At 40.9% G+C, this 18,735-nt stretch overlaps 1 protein-coding gene across 2 annotated transcripts in view; it reads right to left on the bottom strand.

Annotated features, from left to right (window-relative positions):
* Nucleotides 1-17,702, bottom strand: part of lars2 (leucyl-tRNA synthetase 2, mitochondrial) — a 36,036-nt gene extending 18,334 nt beyond the window's left edge. The window contains exons 1-8 of one of the 2 annotated variants that reach the window (XM_084356703.1): nucleotides 17,490-17,702; nucleotides 13,449-13,678; nucleotides 11,627-11,758; nucleotides 6,674-6,765; nucleotides 6,530-6,590; nucleotides 6,361-6,450; nucleotides 5,800-5,943; nucleotides 552-659 (exon numbers count right to left, since the gene is read on the bottom strand). In XM_084356703.1, the coding sequence (XP_084212829.1) occupies nucleotides 552-659; nucleotides 5,800-5,943; nucleotides 6,361-6,450; nucleotides 6,530-6,590; nucleotides 6,674-6,765; nucleotides 11,627-11,758; nucleotides 13,449-13,667 (846 nt within the window). In that variant the 5' untranslated portion in view covers nucleotides 13,668-13,678; nucleotides 17,490-17,702. The remainder of the gene's footprint in view (nucleotides 1-551; nucleotides 660-5,799; nucleotides 5,944-6,360; nucleotides 6,451-6,529; nucleotides 6,591-6,673; nucleotides 6,766-11,626; nucleotides 11,759-13,448; nucleotides 13,679-17,489) is intronic. The other variant, XM_084356702.1, reaches the window with a different exon arrangement.
* Nucleotides 17,703-18,735: the final 1,033 nt, after the last annotated feature.

Here is an 18,735-nt window from a genome sequence, read left to right as displayed (position 1 = left end):
CTTAAAGACCCCTGGTTTTAACTTTAAATCTGCATTCTGTGATATAAGGCACATAAAACACATGGCCCTCCTTTCCTCTAGAAATATATAGAGGTTTTAAATTAAGCGACCGTCTTGAGTAAACATTTTTCTGATTCTTGTTCAAGGAGAGAGGTTTAATAAGGGTGCTCGCAGGGCTCTCGGTGGGCTTTTTGCCACCGCTCAGTTTGAAACGACAGACGTGTGAAGAACTGTAAATATGGCTCTCAGAAAACTCAATAGAAACTAATCCGAGACATCATCTGTTTGGGTAAATTGCCACTTGCAGATGGCTGCACCCACTGAATGCGAACAACAAAGTGAAGATTTTTATGTTTTGACACATGATTCTTCTGCAGAAATACATAAATAAACAAAGCAAGCAATCAGTCCTCGGGGTGAAAGAGATGGGAAACAGGGGCTGGGGAGAGGGAGCAACAGGGAAACACTTGGTGGAAAAGGACTGAGATTGAAAGAAAGCCAGAATGATGAATGAATAAAAAGCGAGCAGGAGGAAGGGAGCTGAGATTCACCTTAAGTTTGAAATCGAAGTAGCAGCCGGTGCAGTCTCCAATCCAGTTGGCCTGCATGGCTTTGACCCCGTACCACTCTGGAAGGTCTGCCAAGGCGTCCAGGAGTGGCTGGAGGAACAAAGACACAAGTTTACTACTTTGTACAACTTTGGAAAGAGCTATTTTCCCCCTTTAATGTGGAATATAGATTTTTTTTGTAAGGGTGCAACCGGTTCCTCATACAGTACTGCAGCATAATGCAACTGACTCCCAACTCGGTGTGGCCTCTCTCAAAGCCTAGCCAATTTATTTTGACAAAGCAGCAGAGCCGACCAGGTCACATTATGCAGACAAAGAGGGATTTTCAAAAACCCTGACCTCCACTCGCCCTACTTTCCTTGATATCACAAAGCAATCGACTATAAAGCACACACACACACACTCTCTCTCTCTCTCACACACACAACAACAGTTATTCTGCATGATTAAAGGAAGCTATGCATATCAACGAGGCTCAGGCCAAAAAGCCACAGCTGGGCTGAGGCCAGAGATGTTATAACTCTCCATTTCCTTTTCAGTCTGTCACAATCTATTACCCACAATCCCCCTTGCTGTGCTGCTCAGCGTGCAGTACCCCATCACAGCAATACGATACAAACATAAACACTGCCTATAGTCATCACTAGTATGACTGAGGGGTGTGTCAGCTATGGATTTTCTTCCGTGGCGAGAGAGACGAGACATAAATCCCGGCGAGCCTGTGTCAGCATGACCGAGAGACTCTCAGAGGAGACGCAGCAAAACAAAGATGTTCGCAGCGACGAGGAGAAAACAGGAAAGCAATGACGGGCAACTGACGGCGGCCCTAAGGGGAGAGAGGCGGTCAATGTTTTTATTATCCTGGATTAGAAAACTAGAGTTTGGCACAGAAGCAGGAGTAACTGAAAGATGTACAGCAAGGACAGGAGACTCTCCATGGCAACTAAGAAAAGCTTGAGAGAGAAAAAGCAATAACCAAGGATTGTGTGTGCGTGTGTGTGTGTGTGTGTGTGTGTGTGTGTGTGTGTGTGTGTGTGTGTGTGTGTGTGTGTGCGTGTGAGAAAGAGACATCAAGTTCACTTCTGAAAAAATAATATTACACAAGGCAACAATAGAAATCTGTGCACAAGACACTCGTAGAAACTGTGAGAAAAGAAAATAATCCAGCGGTAGAAGTAATGGTCAACACATATCATTAAGGAACAGTTCACCCGAAAATCAAAAATACATGGGTCCTGTTATCTGTAGTGTTATTTATCCATCTAGATTGTTTTAGCGTTAGTTACAGAGTTTTGGAAAGATCAGGCGTATCGATGTCTGCCCTCTCGAATATAATGGCACTAGATGGCACTCTGCTTGTGGTGCCCAAAGCTCCAAAGAAATGCATCAACTCTTTTCACTCTCCTGAACAACACCTGCCACATGTATTACTGCGCAGGACGAAACGTGACTCTACTCATGGACGAGAGGCTTGTCCTCCTAATGTTAGCTAGCTTAGTTAGTTAGTTCATTTAGCAGGCTAGCCTTTGGTCTGTGGATTATCTTGAGAAACTGGGTCATGATTTCTGGAAAAAGACATTTCTCTTGACCTTCCGGATTGTATTTTTTCGACATCTCTACAGCCGATATCTCTAAAACTTGGCAACTCACCTAAACAATTTAAAATGGATAAATAGCACAACAGGTAAGAGAATAAATATATATTTTTGATTTTGGGGTGAACTGTTCCTTTAAAAAAACATGGAGGATTATTTCTAAACTTTATCACAGTTTAACTGGATGTCAGATCAAACTAAATTTGATTTAAACCTCAGTGGGAAAAGAAATTGAACATCCACATTTGAGAAGAAAAATGGCATAATAAGTGTGAAGCAGTACAGACATCCACAAATTCACACAGATGGAGAGGATTGAAAAACATTCTTCTTTATCTATTGAAATTAACATAGCAAACAAACACGCTGGAGGCAGTGTGGCCATACACATGCAAATCATGCACAAGCTATAGCCCAAAAAATAGAGCCATCTCAGGACAGAGTGAGTTCGGTATTGAATGAGGTATTGGGATATATAATCTCCAAGAAGTGCTCCATTTTACACCTGGGCAATATGACTAAAGTGGTGCTGAAGGAAGATAATTAGTCCGTCAAAATTCTACTCACAGCTGGCAGGAAGGCCATTACAAGAAATCAGCAGAGACAGTGTTAGATACAGTACAGGAAGTATTTGTGATGGAAGAAACGACCTGTTCTTTAAGAACAAGATGAAAAAAGATGAGTTTCACAGAAAAATGGGTTAGACTGTGGCACTGTATAATTTTATTGTCAAGAATGTAAATTGCATGACATGCTTAGATAGATTTATTTTTAAAGCTTTTAAACCAAATTTAAGACAGAGTTTTCTGTCTCGTCAGATTCAAGCATTACAGGTAAGTGTAAAGGGAAGTAGTACATATGAATGATAGATAGAAACTTAAATGATCTCTAAGGAAATTAAGGATGTGTGTGGACCCGGGCAGAGGGAGGTTTTATGTAGGAATTCAGTCATTAGAGGGGGTCAGGTATGGGCAAGTATAAAGTTAAAAGACATGATGAGGGTTAGTGGTAGGTTTGTCCAGAAAATATACTTGCACATCTATTTTATGAGCCGGATGAGGGACGAGTGTACCAAAAGTTTCAAGCAAACTCACACATTGTCTACCTTCAGAAAATACCATTTATTTGCGACGTTTCGGTTTTCGGTAGACTTTTACTGTAGACGCCCTGTTTGATAAGCAAACCGTACTTTAAACTGTTTTACTAGTTATAAACAGTAACCTCCTCTTACAAGTTGTACCTTTTGATGTTTTATTCTTGTATTCTTGTGTTACTTGTGTATGTATAAAGGTAATAAGGACCAAAGTGATAAAAAAAACAAGCTAATATTTGATCAATAATTCACTGAGCTGGCAGTGAATCATTTAGATGTCAGTGCAGCGTAATAGGCCGGCAGCATGTATGCCTGAGCGCAACAAGTGTGATTATGCATGAAATTGAAAACTCCTGCTCCTGCCATGTGATCATTTTGCATCCTGCACGCTCCACTTCAAAATATCCATCTTAGTAATAATATGCAGTCATCTGTGTCCCTGAAGAAACGACAATATGGTTACGATTCATGAAGAGCGTGCGACAAACCTGACAGCTAAACTGATGACGGCTGAGTAAATATTGTCTGAAGTTAATGTTGTCTAACAGGCTCGGACACGTGTACAGGCGAGCGGAGAAAGGCAGGAAATCACAGTCCAATTACAGCGGGCGCACCGTGGGTTTGACACGGTCCTGCTTTCTCTCCATCTGTCTTTCTCACTTCTTTTCCTTAACACCTTCCTTCTTCCTTCCTTCCCACTTCTCTCTTCGTCAGAGAAAATTAGAAATGCAGGAACACATTGTCACAGTAGGCTGCTTCCACCTCCACTCACACCTCTGACACGGACAAGCATGGGCGACGCCTGGCTGTGGACAAATTCATTTGCTTTTGTCCAAGTGACAAAGTTACCAAAGGAATTAGCAAACCTTCAACGGACAAGCAAGCGTTTTTGCAGTTATTGTGCTATCACTTGTATTTACCGGTGTTTTTTTCAAAGCATAGTGTTCAGATTTATTTCACACCTCCCAAGCAAGCTCAGTGCAGCATGACAATCCAGTCACACAAACTACACCTGCTCTGCCTTTTTCCTCATGGCAACGGTTGGACTCACTATTTTAAAATAAGGATTATTAATAATCCAATAATCAAGACAATTGTCAAGAAGACATGTCAACTTTTCTCTGGTTTTAGCTTCTCAGTTATGAGGATTCAAGCCTTTTTCTGTCTGGGTGTTTAGACCGTTGGTCGGACAGCAAAAGACATCTGAAGGTGAAGCTTTTATGTGGGAAAAAAAAAAAAAGACATGCAGGACCATGTGTCTTTTTTTTCCACATAAAAGCTTCCCTTGACTTTTTTGGAGTGAAGCTGCGAATGTTGTCATATTTTATGACGATCACTCGAAAAAAACATCCTCGAATGAAATCTTCACTTTGAATGAAGTGATTCATCACATTTAATGAGTAAGTCTTTTTTATTAAACCAATTTTCTTTCATGAGTATAACTCGTGCTGCCAGAGCAGCTATTAATAATACAGGTGCGTGCCTCCTTTTGGAGAGCAAACAGAGAGCAAAAATATGAATAGAAGCTGAATATTTTGTTCAATAAAACATGTTTTATTCAATTTTGGAAATGATCATGTCTTTCTTTCTTTTTTGTAGAAATCTCTCACAAACTGCTCTTAATAACAACGTTTCGGTACAAAGACCTTTATCAGGCTATTTTAACATTTTGAATAACCTGATGAACGTCTTTGTACTGAAATGTAATTAAAAATGTATACCTGATCCTGAGGTGAACAGTTTGCGGGATGTTTTGTTCTGTATTTGTCAGGCCTTTGTCTTCTCCTATGCACCTGTCGATCCACAGGTGTGCAAATGTTTTGCTCCGTGACTTTTGGACTTCACAACGCTCTCGAGTTACTGGAAATGTTTAGATCACACAAGTTGGAAACAATCTGACACTGCCAACACTGGAATCTTATTCTACAAAGAGTATAATATGAATAATATTAGTGTAGCCTAATCTTTATGTGCAACTGTGCAGAAATAGCAGATGGTTATGAAAGCTTTGAAGCTTCAGTGTATTCGCTGCAGCCCAACATAATTTTACCCACATTTGCTCAAATAAGAAAAGTTTAAATGATGGATTTATGTTCATTGTCTGAAAGTCAAATGCGAGGTTAAGTGCTTCCGAAGGATCACCACTGTCACGATGCACATACATGTGCTGCATGTATAATGCACGAGTCGTCTTTCCTGTGGCTGATCCACATCGGTCCTGAGGGGGTCATTACCCCTGCAGCAGGCCTCTGCTCTGCACTGAAAAGGTGGAGGCTTCTCATCAGCCGGCCAGGCCGTCTGGTGGTAATTCCCCAGCTCTGCCACTTTCTCTCTGGGGGTTGGGAGACACCAGGCTACAAATGAAGGCATCTGGGGGTCTGATTGCAGAAGCAGAGAGGCAGCGCTGCAGCTGCTGCTGCTGAAGTGTCAGCCATGATTGTTATCAGAGGGGTCCTCTGTTCGTTTTGGCCTGCATGAAGCTGCTGGCCAGGCATTCAGACGCCACTTGTCATACACACATACACACACTAAAGAGCCGTACCTTGGCATAGTTTGTAGTCTTGATGAACCATTGTGTGAGCAGCTTCTGCTCCACCAGGGCGCCAGACCTCCAGGAGCGACCATTTTCATCCACCTGCTCATCAGCCAGCACTGTCTGATCAACAGGGTCCCAGTTCACCACAGCCTGGATAACACACACACACACACACACACACACACACGCGCGTGCGCACACACACACACACACACACACACACACACACACACACACACACACACACACACACACACACACACACACACACACACACACACACACACACACACACACATTTAAAATGAAAAGGCAGAGCTTAGGAAGAAGGCTGGATTTAATAGACAGACCAAAGGCTTATTTCAAGGTCGTCCCATTTCATTAAACATAATCAAAAGGGCTTCAACCAGCCTCTCCTCTTTTCAATGCAGTCATTTTCTTCTGAGAGTAACAGGCGAGCTGCCTCAATCATTTCTATAACTGTCAAGGACCTCACACCTAAACCAATCATATTATTCCTTTCAAACAAAACCAGGATAAGCACTTTAGCGCAAAGACCGTTCCTACCTCTTTCTGATACGCCAGTCCCGCTTCGAAGAGCTTCACAAACAGATACTGCGTCCACCTGTAGTAGTCTGGAAGACAGGTGGTAACTTCCTGTCGGGGACAAAGCAGGAGTCAGGTCAGCAGTGTGAAGTAACCAGACCTAAAAAGTTCTTCTTCGCTTTCTACTCACCCGGTCCCAGTTGAAGCAGAGACCAAGGCTGTCTAGCTGCTCACGCATGGACTTGATGTTACTGAGGAGGCAACACAGAGCAGCAATGTTAAGGTACGTATAAACAGTGAGCACTGATAAGAACAGATGGGATATTTCAGGTACCATTTAGTCCACTCCTCTGGGTCCAGGCCTCTCTCAATGGCTGCGTTTTCTGCTGGGAGTCCAAAAGCATCCCAACCCATCGGGTTCAGTACCTGTGGACACAGTTAGGTGGAATCATTTGCGATCCGACAGCCATTTTGATAATTCAATCATATCAAGTCATTCATCATCCAAAAAATGCCTTTCTCTATTTGCTGCTCTTCTTTTTCTTTTTATCACAGCGAATAAAATATGTTGACAAGAAAAGCTATTTTCGAGTTGTCATCTGGGGCTCTGGGAAATTGTGAAAGGAATTTATCATTGTATTGACGTTCTACAGACTAAATCAGTGCTGTTGATCCTGGTTTCTCTGTCCTTTTAGTTTTCTCTCTCATCAACGTGCTTTCTTATCTGTCTTTTAAGTTGCCCAAAAATCACCCGCATTTCCGGGCGAATAAATAGTGCTACAGGTAAAAGGAATAATTTGTATTTTTGAAGGAGAAAACAGAGGAACTGTCTCCTCAAACTCTGCACATGCATCATTCTGCGCAGAAAAACACATATTTGAGTGGAGACGGACTTTAAATGACATAATAACTATTTATGCATTCAAAAAGTAACAGTAGAATAAAAATGTTTTATGGTGGGAGGTAATGCGTTCACTTAAATACCATTGTGCTCCACTAACTGCAGAATGTGGTGACCTCTATAAGATAATGTGTTGTTCCCTGCTGTGCTCTCGACTCCATTACACATTGAGGTTAATGCATGCAGATTAACTGCAATTTTCATGTAGCGGCAGCAGTTACATAATGTAAGAACGAGTGGCAAGCAGCAAGGTGAGGCTTTGAATAGAAAATCGGGAGGTGACAGTTTTCTACCAGCCAGCCTGATGCAAATTACTTCGTCAGTTGCTTCACGGACACATTTCCTAAACAACATCACGATCCACCGTCGCTTTCTCTCTTTGTCTGCCGTCTCCCTCAATCCCTTTGTACTTTGTATCCACATCCATATTACTGCCAACATCAAAAATACACCCTCCTCGACATAAATCATCGTCTATTTAAGACGACGTCTCCTTTTCCCTTTAGCTCGTCTTCTTCTGCTCGCTGAGAGAGAAAGACGAGATGAAGGCACAGGAGTGGAAGGCGTGAGCAAAGCAGAGGAGAAGCAGAGTGACAAGGAGTCGAGGACTGGAGAGGATCATTGTACGGACTCTAACGGGTCTGATGTTTCAGACGAATTGGTATCCTTGGTAACTGCATGGGCCTCATTTGTAAAGCCGAGTGCTGGATGGTATTAGGCTAAGAGCGCTCAGCACAGCGGACCAGTGTGACTGCTCAGAAGGAATACAGGCACGCTGAGAGCAAGCCAAAGATAGCCTAACAAAGCAGAAAAACATGTGCCTCATTAGGATGGATAGGTTAACTATGTTGTTTATTCAATGTAAATAATCCAGTAAGTGAGACGGCATTCATGAGGGGATGTTGCAGGGAGCGGCTGTGATGGACAGGCTGCTTTCAAAGCGGCAGAAGCAAATGATCTCTTCACCGTGAATAGCTTCAGCTCCACTTATCCTTATGTCCACACAGCGCGAATACCAGTCCGTCTCTTTACCGACCTGTTATCACAGAGACTTACAGCGCACTTCAGTGTGACAAGAGGCAGTGGAAGATGGACGTGGGAGTCAGTGTAGGCACATTTTATGACAATCTGTCCACTGCAATGTGGAGCAAGTCAGTGCCAACCAGACACAGAGACATCAATCCACAGCTCCGGGCTCCTGAGGCTGATGACTAGAGGGACAGGAGTGTTGGGAGACTGATTTTGTGAATGTGGAGCCACTCGGCTACATGCAAGTATCCGCCCACACAGCTCCGGCTAGAAGCTTCTCTCCATCTGTGGCAGCATTGAATAGTCATCACGCTAATTGATACAAACCAAACTAATTGCTTCAAGATTCCACTCTTATATCACGTTCATTATTCTATAACCAAACTACTTTTGCCATTTACGTTACGCAATTTTACCCAAGAGCCCATGTGCATAAGTAACAACAGAGCAACGGACGAGAAGAAGGAGAGCATGACTTCAAAATGAGTCATCGTTTACATCTGTAAAGGTTTATTTCACCCAGATTATGGAAGTACATTTTTTGATTTACAGCAGCTTCAGTTGTAGGATCGTTTTTCATTGAATTTCACTTTCAAGCTGAGAGTTAGATGAGCAGATTGATACCACTCTCAGGGTTGTACTGTAAAAATGTAGCCGTTGGTTAACTGACTGTGCATTCATGTGCTGTCGGAATTATCCTAAAAATGTTTTTCTGACCGGGACAATTCACGTGAATGACGACTTAATTATAAAGGAGATGTGAATTGTAAAGTAGATTTATACACTGTCGTTTGATTTGATAAACTTGAATGAGACAGTGCTGCTTCGATAATCAACTGGGCTGTTTAACTGTCTGCTGTCTACCATTCATCATTCTTAACACATTTATTATTTACAGCAATTTTTCGTTTTCAAACATTTTTGTTTTGACCTCGTGGTCATTTTCTAAAATCAGTCACAGGCTCTTTGTTCTTCTGCATAAAAATGTCTCATGTACTAGCTGTTATTGCACCCAGCAAAGCCTTTTAGCCAAGTGAACAGTGGAAACCCTTTGGACTACATGCTCAGTAGAAAGAAGTCAGTTTGATCCAATAACATAAAATGCACATTCAACAGGGGAACTTGTTAGAAGCTCTATCACTAAGCCATTAATGAGATTTTGGTCACAATCCATTGATATGATGTCGAACTACGGGAATGTTGAGTTTGCGCATAAGACTTATATTTTAGTCTTACACATGAAACAGCCCATTGACAGAATGTACCTTCTTTAATTAACTAGTGAGTGGAGAAGACTGTGTGCATGCGGTGGAACGAGCTTCGCTTTCTGACAGATGCTGAGAGAAAAGTGCACTCCTGGGCAGGAAGTAGGTGCCAGTCATGTGAAACCATGTTTCTGTTTGGGGAGAAAGCAGACAGAGGCAGAATGGAGTCTCTCTGCAGGTAAGGGAGAAAGGATAGGCTTGTCATAAAGGGATAAGACAGGGAGGACGGTGTGAGGACAAAGACTAACTGAAGAACTGAACACAGGTTGTCATCGTCATGTCAGACACTGGCCACAGCTTCATCAACACCACCTGTTTACCGGACTCAAGCAGAGTGCCTAATATCGACCGCGACGCCGAAACAAGGTTGAGGATGGATTTTACCTCTACCTTACCTTTATCAAAGCAGGTTTAAAACAGCGAAAGCAGACTCTTTTTTTCTATTTATCCAAATTTATTTTGAAAGAGTTAAATAGGTCCTAGGTGTCATAAAATGTCTTCGTTCACTGAGGTTCAAGGGATCATTTGATTTCAATGATTTTACCCAACAATAGTAAAGGATGACGTAGAGGAAAAACATCTTCATAAGAGGACAACAGACAAATGAGGTGTTATATATATAATATAAATTAAAGTAAAGTACAGCATACAGCAATGTATTGTACATGGTGTGTAAATGTGAACTGTATTCATAGAAATCAACACAGCACAGAAGGAAAGAAGATTCCTGATAAGATCTGATTACATGCTCCCAGGACGGCGTAAACTGTGGTCACATTGAACTGAAAAACGTTGGCGCCAGGAAGCATCATTATGTTACTAATGGTACTTAGTCCACATCCTTCAGTGTGAAAGCAGATAGCCGAAAAAAGACAGTTATTACTGTAAAATATTATGTAATACAGAGTGCTCCATTAACTCTTAATGAAAGACTGACTCACTCTCGCTGGTTAGAATGGGTGGTTTACCAGTAATTTCATGGGAACAAAATCATTTTCAAAACACTTGTGCTCCTGCGAAATGAGGATGACACATCCTCTGTGGTTTTGGAAAAGTAAAGTCAGTGTAGTGTAAGCCACAGGAAAAGACTTGTGGTGAGGGAAAGATAACAAACAACAAAGCAAATGTGAGCATTCATCAAAAGCTCACTCTTAAAAGGTATGGCCACTTATTGTGTCAAGTTTTATGTGTTCAGTTTGTGTGCCCAAGAAGAGTTGAGAATATTTGTGAGCATACACAAGTCTGTGCTTCATTTACAAACAGGAAATAACTAAAGTGTTTTGTTGATCCAAAGACATATCTGTAAATTCTTACACCCAAATAACAAGTACATTTCGGTTTCACTGTTGGAACAAGAACTTTATTCTCCCACAAGAACTCAGCTCCATTTCTCACCTATAAATCAGTATCAGGGCCAATAGTGGCAAAAAGCAACTTTGTAGGTGTTTTTAAAAGGTATCTGAAAGTTTGTAACTTCCTGAAAAATCAATAAAAATGCTGATGACTCATCCTGCACTCAGGGGCGTACGCTCATTTTTCATCCAATAACTGCTGTATTTATTTTATGACGCTGCCATGGATGTATAAAAAGAGTGTGTTGCTCAGGACCGGACCTCAGTGATTATTGTACAAAAACACAGCTCTAATACTTTATTCAGTGATTTGGGTGAAACTGGGTATGTTTTTTGTTTTCCCTCCGCTGTCCTTGGGCCGCTCTGCACAGATAGCTTTACTTGTTGCTAAAGATACTGCTAACAATACTGATAACCAGCAGCTTCTCAATGAACACCTCCAGAGCGGTTATAACCTTGATTTGAGTCCACTGAAGGCAGCGCGACAGTGTGCCAGCATGCACAATACCAGAACCCTGAAACTAAAGCAACTGAATCAGCCATCAATCATTTTTTTACCCTCTTTAAACCTGTGCTTTTACTACTGTGACATTTGAAAATATTTTCTTTAAAAAATGAACTACTTTCCTTTTTTAGCGCCGTCTAGGTTTACTCTACTTTTAAGTCCAAGGCAGAGTGTTCTGACCTTACATGTTTCAAAAAAACATTTTTAAAAAGACAGATGCGAGAAGCGGACATACCTGATGTCCTCTCATTCTCTGGAAGTGACCGATGGTGTCGCTGATGGTATACACTCGCACGTGGCCCATGTGCAAGCGCCCCGATGGGTACGGAAACATGGAGAGGACGTAAAACTTCTTCCTGTTGGAGCCCTGGTGGAAAAACGACAGTTAAAATTATGCACAGAGCTGTCAGAAAAGACCATAAAACTTTATTTGAATCCTAAGAGACTATAATAACAGTATCAGTTTGGCTTCTGAATGAGAATAAAAGACAGTACATTAACCTGATGAGGTCAGGACAGGAATAATAGCTCATCACACTCAGAGCGAGAGCGCTGACTGACTTCTACATTACCGTACCAGCCTCTAACAGTTTCTGATTATAGTGTCAGAATCTGAACTGCGGCAGCACTGATAATGGATGGCTTACAGTCACAACACTGTTACCAGGGCAACACAGTTAAGTACCAGTTACACCCAGCTATACATGATTACAGGAAACCTGAGTCATGAATTTTTCAATAAATTAATTAGGAGCAGGGCTGTCGTGAATGCACTTAATCACTGTCGGCCTGTCCCAGACGGCCGCACGTTCAGACCATTAGGGTATATAATCATCGAGAGCTCCGGGTCTGAGATGAGCTCCCAGTGCCACTTATAGATGGGAATCATGTGGATGAATACTTAATGACCAATTAATCAATCAATCAATCAATCTTTATGGAAAAGGCTAAAGGTGTTTCCAAGGTATATATAAACAGATTTGTCCAGATGGAAGAGAACACTTGGCTCATGCAAGAGCTGCTTTAATGACTTCAACATTTATGTTCACTCATCCACCAGTACTGACCAGGGGTAGACCGATTATCTGATTACTGGGGCCGATATTCAGCATTTCTCCGATCATCGGTATCAGTGTTTTTTCTGTCTGATGGCTGATAAAACAATATAATAAAAAATGCAGTACTTGCACTGATGCGATCTTTAGTATTGACAGCTGTTTATCGTGTAATGATTAGTTAGCAGTACATTTACATGAAGGAGTGTTAAACGACTGACCTTCTGATTAGGGGACGAACCCACTCTACCTCCTGAGCCTCAACTGCCTATAAAGTCAGCTGTTCATGAGCTCAGAAAAAAGCATTTTTTTAGCTTAGGAAGTAGGAACATTTTCTCAACCCATAGAGGAAGATTTCATCCTTCAGTTTATCATTCAAAAGCAACATATTTGGAGATCGTTTTCACTGGACAGGAATGAAAACTGTAATCTGAAAAGTCACTAAAGCTGTAAGATAAATGTAGTACAGTACAGTATAGTACAATGTTTACCTCTCAGATACTGCTGGAGTGGAAGTATAAAGTCTTATAAAAATGGAAACACAAGTACCTTGACGTTGTACTTAAGAGTACTTGAGTAAACACGTATCAGCCATTCATTTCTGTATTGAAAGACTTCCCTGCAGGCATTTATTGAAATGAATCTGCAACCAGTCTGATGATCTAATAATCTTTCAAGTCATTTTTTGGCAGAAATGCCAAACAAATGGTGATTTAAGCTCCTTAAGCATGAGGATTTGCTGGTTTTCGTAGTTTCATGTCAGTGTAAACTGAATATCTTTTGGTTTTCAGCTGTTGTTTGGACGAGATGATATTTGGGGTGGGCTGGGTGGGTTGGTACATAGGAGGATACAGTGTACTGTTTGTATATTGTGAAGGTCTGCAATAAAAACACAAGACATTTGAAGACTTGAACTCTGTGATGGGTGTCATTGAGATTATTAGGATGTCAGCAAAATAAACACTGTAAGAAAACCTACCAGGAAGTAAAAAGCCATCTTACCTCCTCCAGCGCTTCCTTCCGCCACTGCGCCATAATTCGTGGGTGCCACCATTCTTCCACTCTGCGTCTGGTCTCTGTTCGGTACTCTTTCTCCCACACTCCTGTCTCACTGAACAGGGTGCGGGTGCCAGGGGACAGGAGACGAGGTGATGGGCTCAGGAGAGCAGACCGGACAACACCCAGGGGATACAGAGACAACCTTCTCACTGACACCTGCATGGTTCTGTCACCTAAAACAGGGATGGACACGGTCAACTGAGAGGCAGATGGACACGATGTTGTCGAATATCGATATTTTTCATTAAATAGACATTTTCTTATGGGCAGGAAGCATTAGCGTTTGATTACAGATTACATCAAGTGTGTTTCACTTCCAGGCTTAAATAAAGATGTCCAAGATGTGTGTTGATATTTAGAATTAATTTACCCCTTTCCCATCACATCATGTGGCACTATCAAACAGTAACTTAGCTGTTGTCTAACAGAGGCTAACAGGTGATCAAATATGCTGTTTTCTTATGAAAATGGCCCGATGTCCATTCATCACTATCATTCTCAAGTTTCCTTTAAAAATCTTTCGACTTTAGGAGTTACATTTGGGATTTTATGCTTCTTCAAATCACAAAAAAGTTCCTCCTAGTTTCAACATCTTATGCACAAAAGCGCTTCTGCATGCATCATAATGATCACTCATACCTATGCAGTCCCCTCATGCCCTAAAAATGCAACATCCCCTCCTTCGACATGAACAGGTGGCACACCAACAGCGCATGTGAGTGACTGACTGATGGCTTGGCTCTGCAGCTCTCCACGTGATCTTCTGTCACCACTGCTGTTTCACACTCTGTGTTCCTTACACCGCGTCACTCACACAACAGCAGGATTTTTGTGAAATGAAGGGTTTATTCAGCGAGAAGTGATTATGCCTGGCCTCGCTGTCAGGCTCCGGACAGGCTGTTCTTATTAAACCGCCTGCACGCTCAGATGTGAAAATGACATTTTCAATCAACTGACATGCAATTATTCAATAAATCGTCAAATCCGCCCTGTGGGTTTATACATTTTTTGTTGGCATTACAGGCTGTTAATCACATTAAAAGCCTTGGGATATCATCAGCTGGATGGACGTTCCTGCTTTCAGAATATGCACCTCAAGTTTCATAATTCCTTGCAGGTAGAAAGGAAGAGATACTGCATGAGAGGAGTGTCAGGAAGAGGATTATTCAGGAGATTTATGAATAATAAATGACAGTGATTCAGTTCTACAACTTGATAGAAAACTAATATTTTGACTCGTTTTCGCATGAACGCAGCAGTTAGGCGAGACGTGCACATGGCTCAATGTAGGTCAGACAGTCAACTGCATATAAGAGAGAAAAAAAACCAATTTGACCTAAATCTGTCTTCTACACAACACACACACACAGACACACACACACACACGTATATAAACACAGTTTCCAAGGTAACCTGAGAAATCTGTACCGTCTCTGCCTCCTCGGCAGCAGAGGACAACTACCGCTAACCTGACCCGTCAATAGAATATTTTCACAGCAGTGACGCATCTGGATCTCAGACAGCGAGGCCTTTACATCTCTGATAAACTGCACGCCCTGACACACCGGACTGAGATAAAGATGCAAATGAGGGAGCGAAAAACTGTTTAGCTAAAGCTGCAGAGAACTCATCCACAATGTTGTTCTATATCCTGTGATATTATGAAATGACAAGATTACTGTAGAGAAAGAGCGAAGAGGGGTGGAAACAAATGCAGAATATTAGGAGAGAGAGCTGAAGGTTTGAGTTTTTGAATGAAAAGTGTCACAAAAACGTAAGAAACTTCAAGAGTGAAGCCTGAAGGTTTTACTGACTGGGGTGGACTGATCTCTTAGGGATACTTCTGAGTTTTTTTCCACCTAATGAGTGTAAAAAACAGCGAAAAGTGCTCCCTCATCCCCTCTCCTCTCCACCACCCACCTGCTTGTGGGAATGTGTTTTTTCGCTAAATCCTCTCGAGTATAACCTATCAGCATCGCAGTGGCCAACGCTCCTCCCTCCGGCTGAGGCTGGGAGAGCCGAGCACTCAAGGTTGTTGTGTGCATCTCTGAAGGTGCAAGTGAGTGGGCTGAGGCGAGAGACTGAGAAAAATGTTTCTATGGTGACTGGGCTCATCCGTTCGGGTTTCTCCTGTAGACAGTGACTGAAGACTTCTGCAGACAGGAAGCTGGCTCTGATGACAGCTGAAGCTTCATCTGAAGATCTGTAGTTTTTGGCCGTTGGTAATGAACTTGAATACTTTTTGAAAAGTGTCACATGCTGGCAGTTGGTATAGCTGTTGGGTCAAATTCTTGGGGCTAATTCTTTGAATGGTAATTTTCAACTTTATTTTATTCAGGCAAAAATCTTGTATGGCTTGTTTGTAATTAAACTAAATGTGACACTGGGAATTTTGGTATTGAGAGTTTGTATTATTTTCAAATAGAAAAGGAGATTTGAAGACATTTTTATTTTAAAAAAGTAGGATTTTGGTATCAGTACAAAAACCATATTTGTGCTTGCAGCAAACAGACATGCCCACTTCTAGGTAGAGCGAGGTGATATAGTGATACCGCATCAATAACATGATGTGTGATTAGATCTTTTCTGGGATTTTGGTTGTTATGCGAAAGGGCTCTTTCTGGTCTTAAAGGCTTTTTTAGACTGTTCTAGCTGAGTGACGGTGAAATCAGTCATGAATGCCTCCCTGGTTGTGAAATGCACATTACAAATAATCCTGTGTCACAATTTTACTGTGAATAAATAATAGACCAGACACGATTAATCGATTGAATAATTGGCAGAGAAATGTTATCTGATAAGTAAATCGTTTAATTTTTTTTAGCAAAAAACAACAAATACAAGTTTTGATGTGATTTGCTGCTTTAAAGGTGCTATTTGTGTTAGGAATGACACTCAAAAATCAACTTTTTTTTACAAAAATACATTTTAAAAGGTGCAAAACTTATTAAATATGGCTGACAACATTCATACTTAATGAAAATTATCAACCAATATGAAGGACTTACAGTTTCAACAATATGATGTCTATTTATTGTGTGTTCCAGCTTATTTAGCATGCTAACCAGTTAGCCCCTTTCCACACCAATACTCTCAGTGTACACAAACACTTTCCAGGTGCTTCAAGCTCCCAGTCTGGACTGCTAGCTGCACAGCTAACTGAGCTAACTAGGTGACGGCAGCTACAGTTAGCAGCAGTTAGCGATTACTCTGATGATATGCCGCTCCCTGTTCATTTTGAGTATGTAGGTTGACTGTACTTACAGTTTTCAGACATTTTTTGACCAAATAACTTGATAATCTAAAAGTTTTCGACAAAGTAGGCGAAGAGATAACACAAATAGTGATGAGCTGCAGCCCTCACAGTATAAATACCACCTGAAAGCACCACTGGTCATCACCACAATGTCATGTTGACATTAGGGGTAAAATATTGGTTTATTTGTTTTTCTAGAAATAGCTCCTCTGATATCCTGAAATCAGGACTGGTCTTTTAGTTCATGGGTTTGTTTATTGTTTATCAATTTACGTCTCAGTCAAGATCACACATGGGATGTATGCATGACTTAGTGGAGGAAAGGTGATAACAGGAAAGTTTCAATTTAACTAAGGTGTCATGTTTTCAAGGAGAAAACACCTGATGACGTAGTAACATGGCTAGGCAACGCTAATGTAACATCTCAACACTTGACTTTGCACAGGTCTTTCTTCGTATACAGAGTAGCACTTTTTTAAATATCATTTTTGCTAATGACTAGCATGATATTGACTTGTAAATGTATCCAACTGGTCTCTCCACACAGCAGTCAGTCCTCTATTAGCTACATATAAAAGTCTTACCAAACCCCTGTTATACCTGCTTATGATATTATTATACGTTAGCTGGTTAAATTACGTCTTTTTTATTCCTGTTTCCTGTTTGACTGTCAGTCTGTCTGCTAGGTGATGAAACAGAGGACGTACACTTAAGAAAATACTACTTACTGTTTGATCTCCCGCTCCTTTATTTCAGCGTTGTGTTCGTAATGACATAAATCCAATTATCCATGTTATAATTGTCATACCGAGGAGGGAAATACGCTGTGAATGACCTGTTTCCCTGGATCACGACTTCGCGCTGTGCGCAGCCATCTTGGATTTCAATGAACTTTATCAACACGGTGTACGTCGACAATGACAAACCCATGGCGTTAAAAAATGAGGACTCTGGTTGACATTGTACAGTTCATATGCTTATATTTTAAGATAATTTTCTTCTCTTCTGTGTGTGTGTGTGTGTGTGTGTGTGTGTGTGTGTGTGTGTGTGTGTGTGTGTGTCAGAGCTTTTATCCGTGGTTTCACTAATTGGTGGCTCTCCATTGTAACCTTAGCAACCATGTAATCTATTTTTCCATTTTTCAAATCAATTTTGTAAAAAAAAGAAAAGAAATCAGTAACTGCTCCAAGTTACAGAAGATTGTTCTCCATGGCTGGATCAACACAAATAGGCAGAACATTGACAGAACAAATGATAAAGAAAAAATTGATAATTGATAACAGGTTTACTGGTTAAAACTTTTGCCTTTATCAATGGTAAATGAAGTATTTACCAGGCACATGACTCACATCATTTGGCCCAATATATTTAAGGAACACTCTCCTGCAGTCTCTCCTGCAGTATGGTCAATATAAAGAGACAAGGAAAGGTATTGTACATAATAATGATATTAATATGATATTTATCTCACCTGTTAAAAAAGTATGACATTGAATTTAATCAGTATTGGTATTGTAATTATTGATATTCAGGGAAATAAATGTAATCAAACAAAGAAAACTTATAACAAGAGTTTATTTGTGTCTGAGTTCCTTCTCAATTAAAAAAATACTGACAGCCAGTCTAATCTGAAAACATAAAATGAACAACAACATTCAAGTCATCATGATTGAAGTCAAGTCGGGTCACGAGTCTTTCAATTCATTTTTTTTCTGTCAGCCTAATTTGCAAGTCATTAAAACAGTGACTCAAGTTCAGTTTATATCTCTGTTATTTAGTCGTGATTTATAGATCAGTTATTAACAAGAACAACATTTGGGTTGCCAGGTTGTGAAATTGATGGCGACAACGCTGTTGTAAATGTTTGTAATGCATTAATAGATGCTTGTGTGTCTTTTACTTTCCGTTAAGTTTTCAGTGCAATTATATGTTATCAAGTTGTAAATAAATGGATTTTTAAAGATGGTGAGAAAA

The sequence above is a fragment of the Pagrus pagrus genome, assembly GCF_965226575.1.
Source record: "Pagrus pagrus genome assembly, chromosome: 7".
Lineage (NCBI taxonomy): Eukaryota > Metazoa > Chordata > Actinopteri > Spariformes > Sparidae > Pagrus > Pagrus pagrus.
Note: the sequence above shows the minus strand (reverse complement) of the source record. Positions and strands in the feature narration are given on the sequence as shown.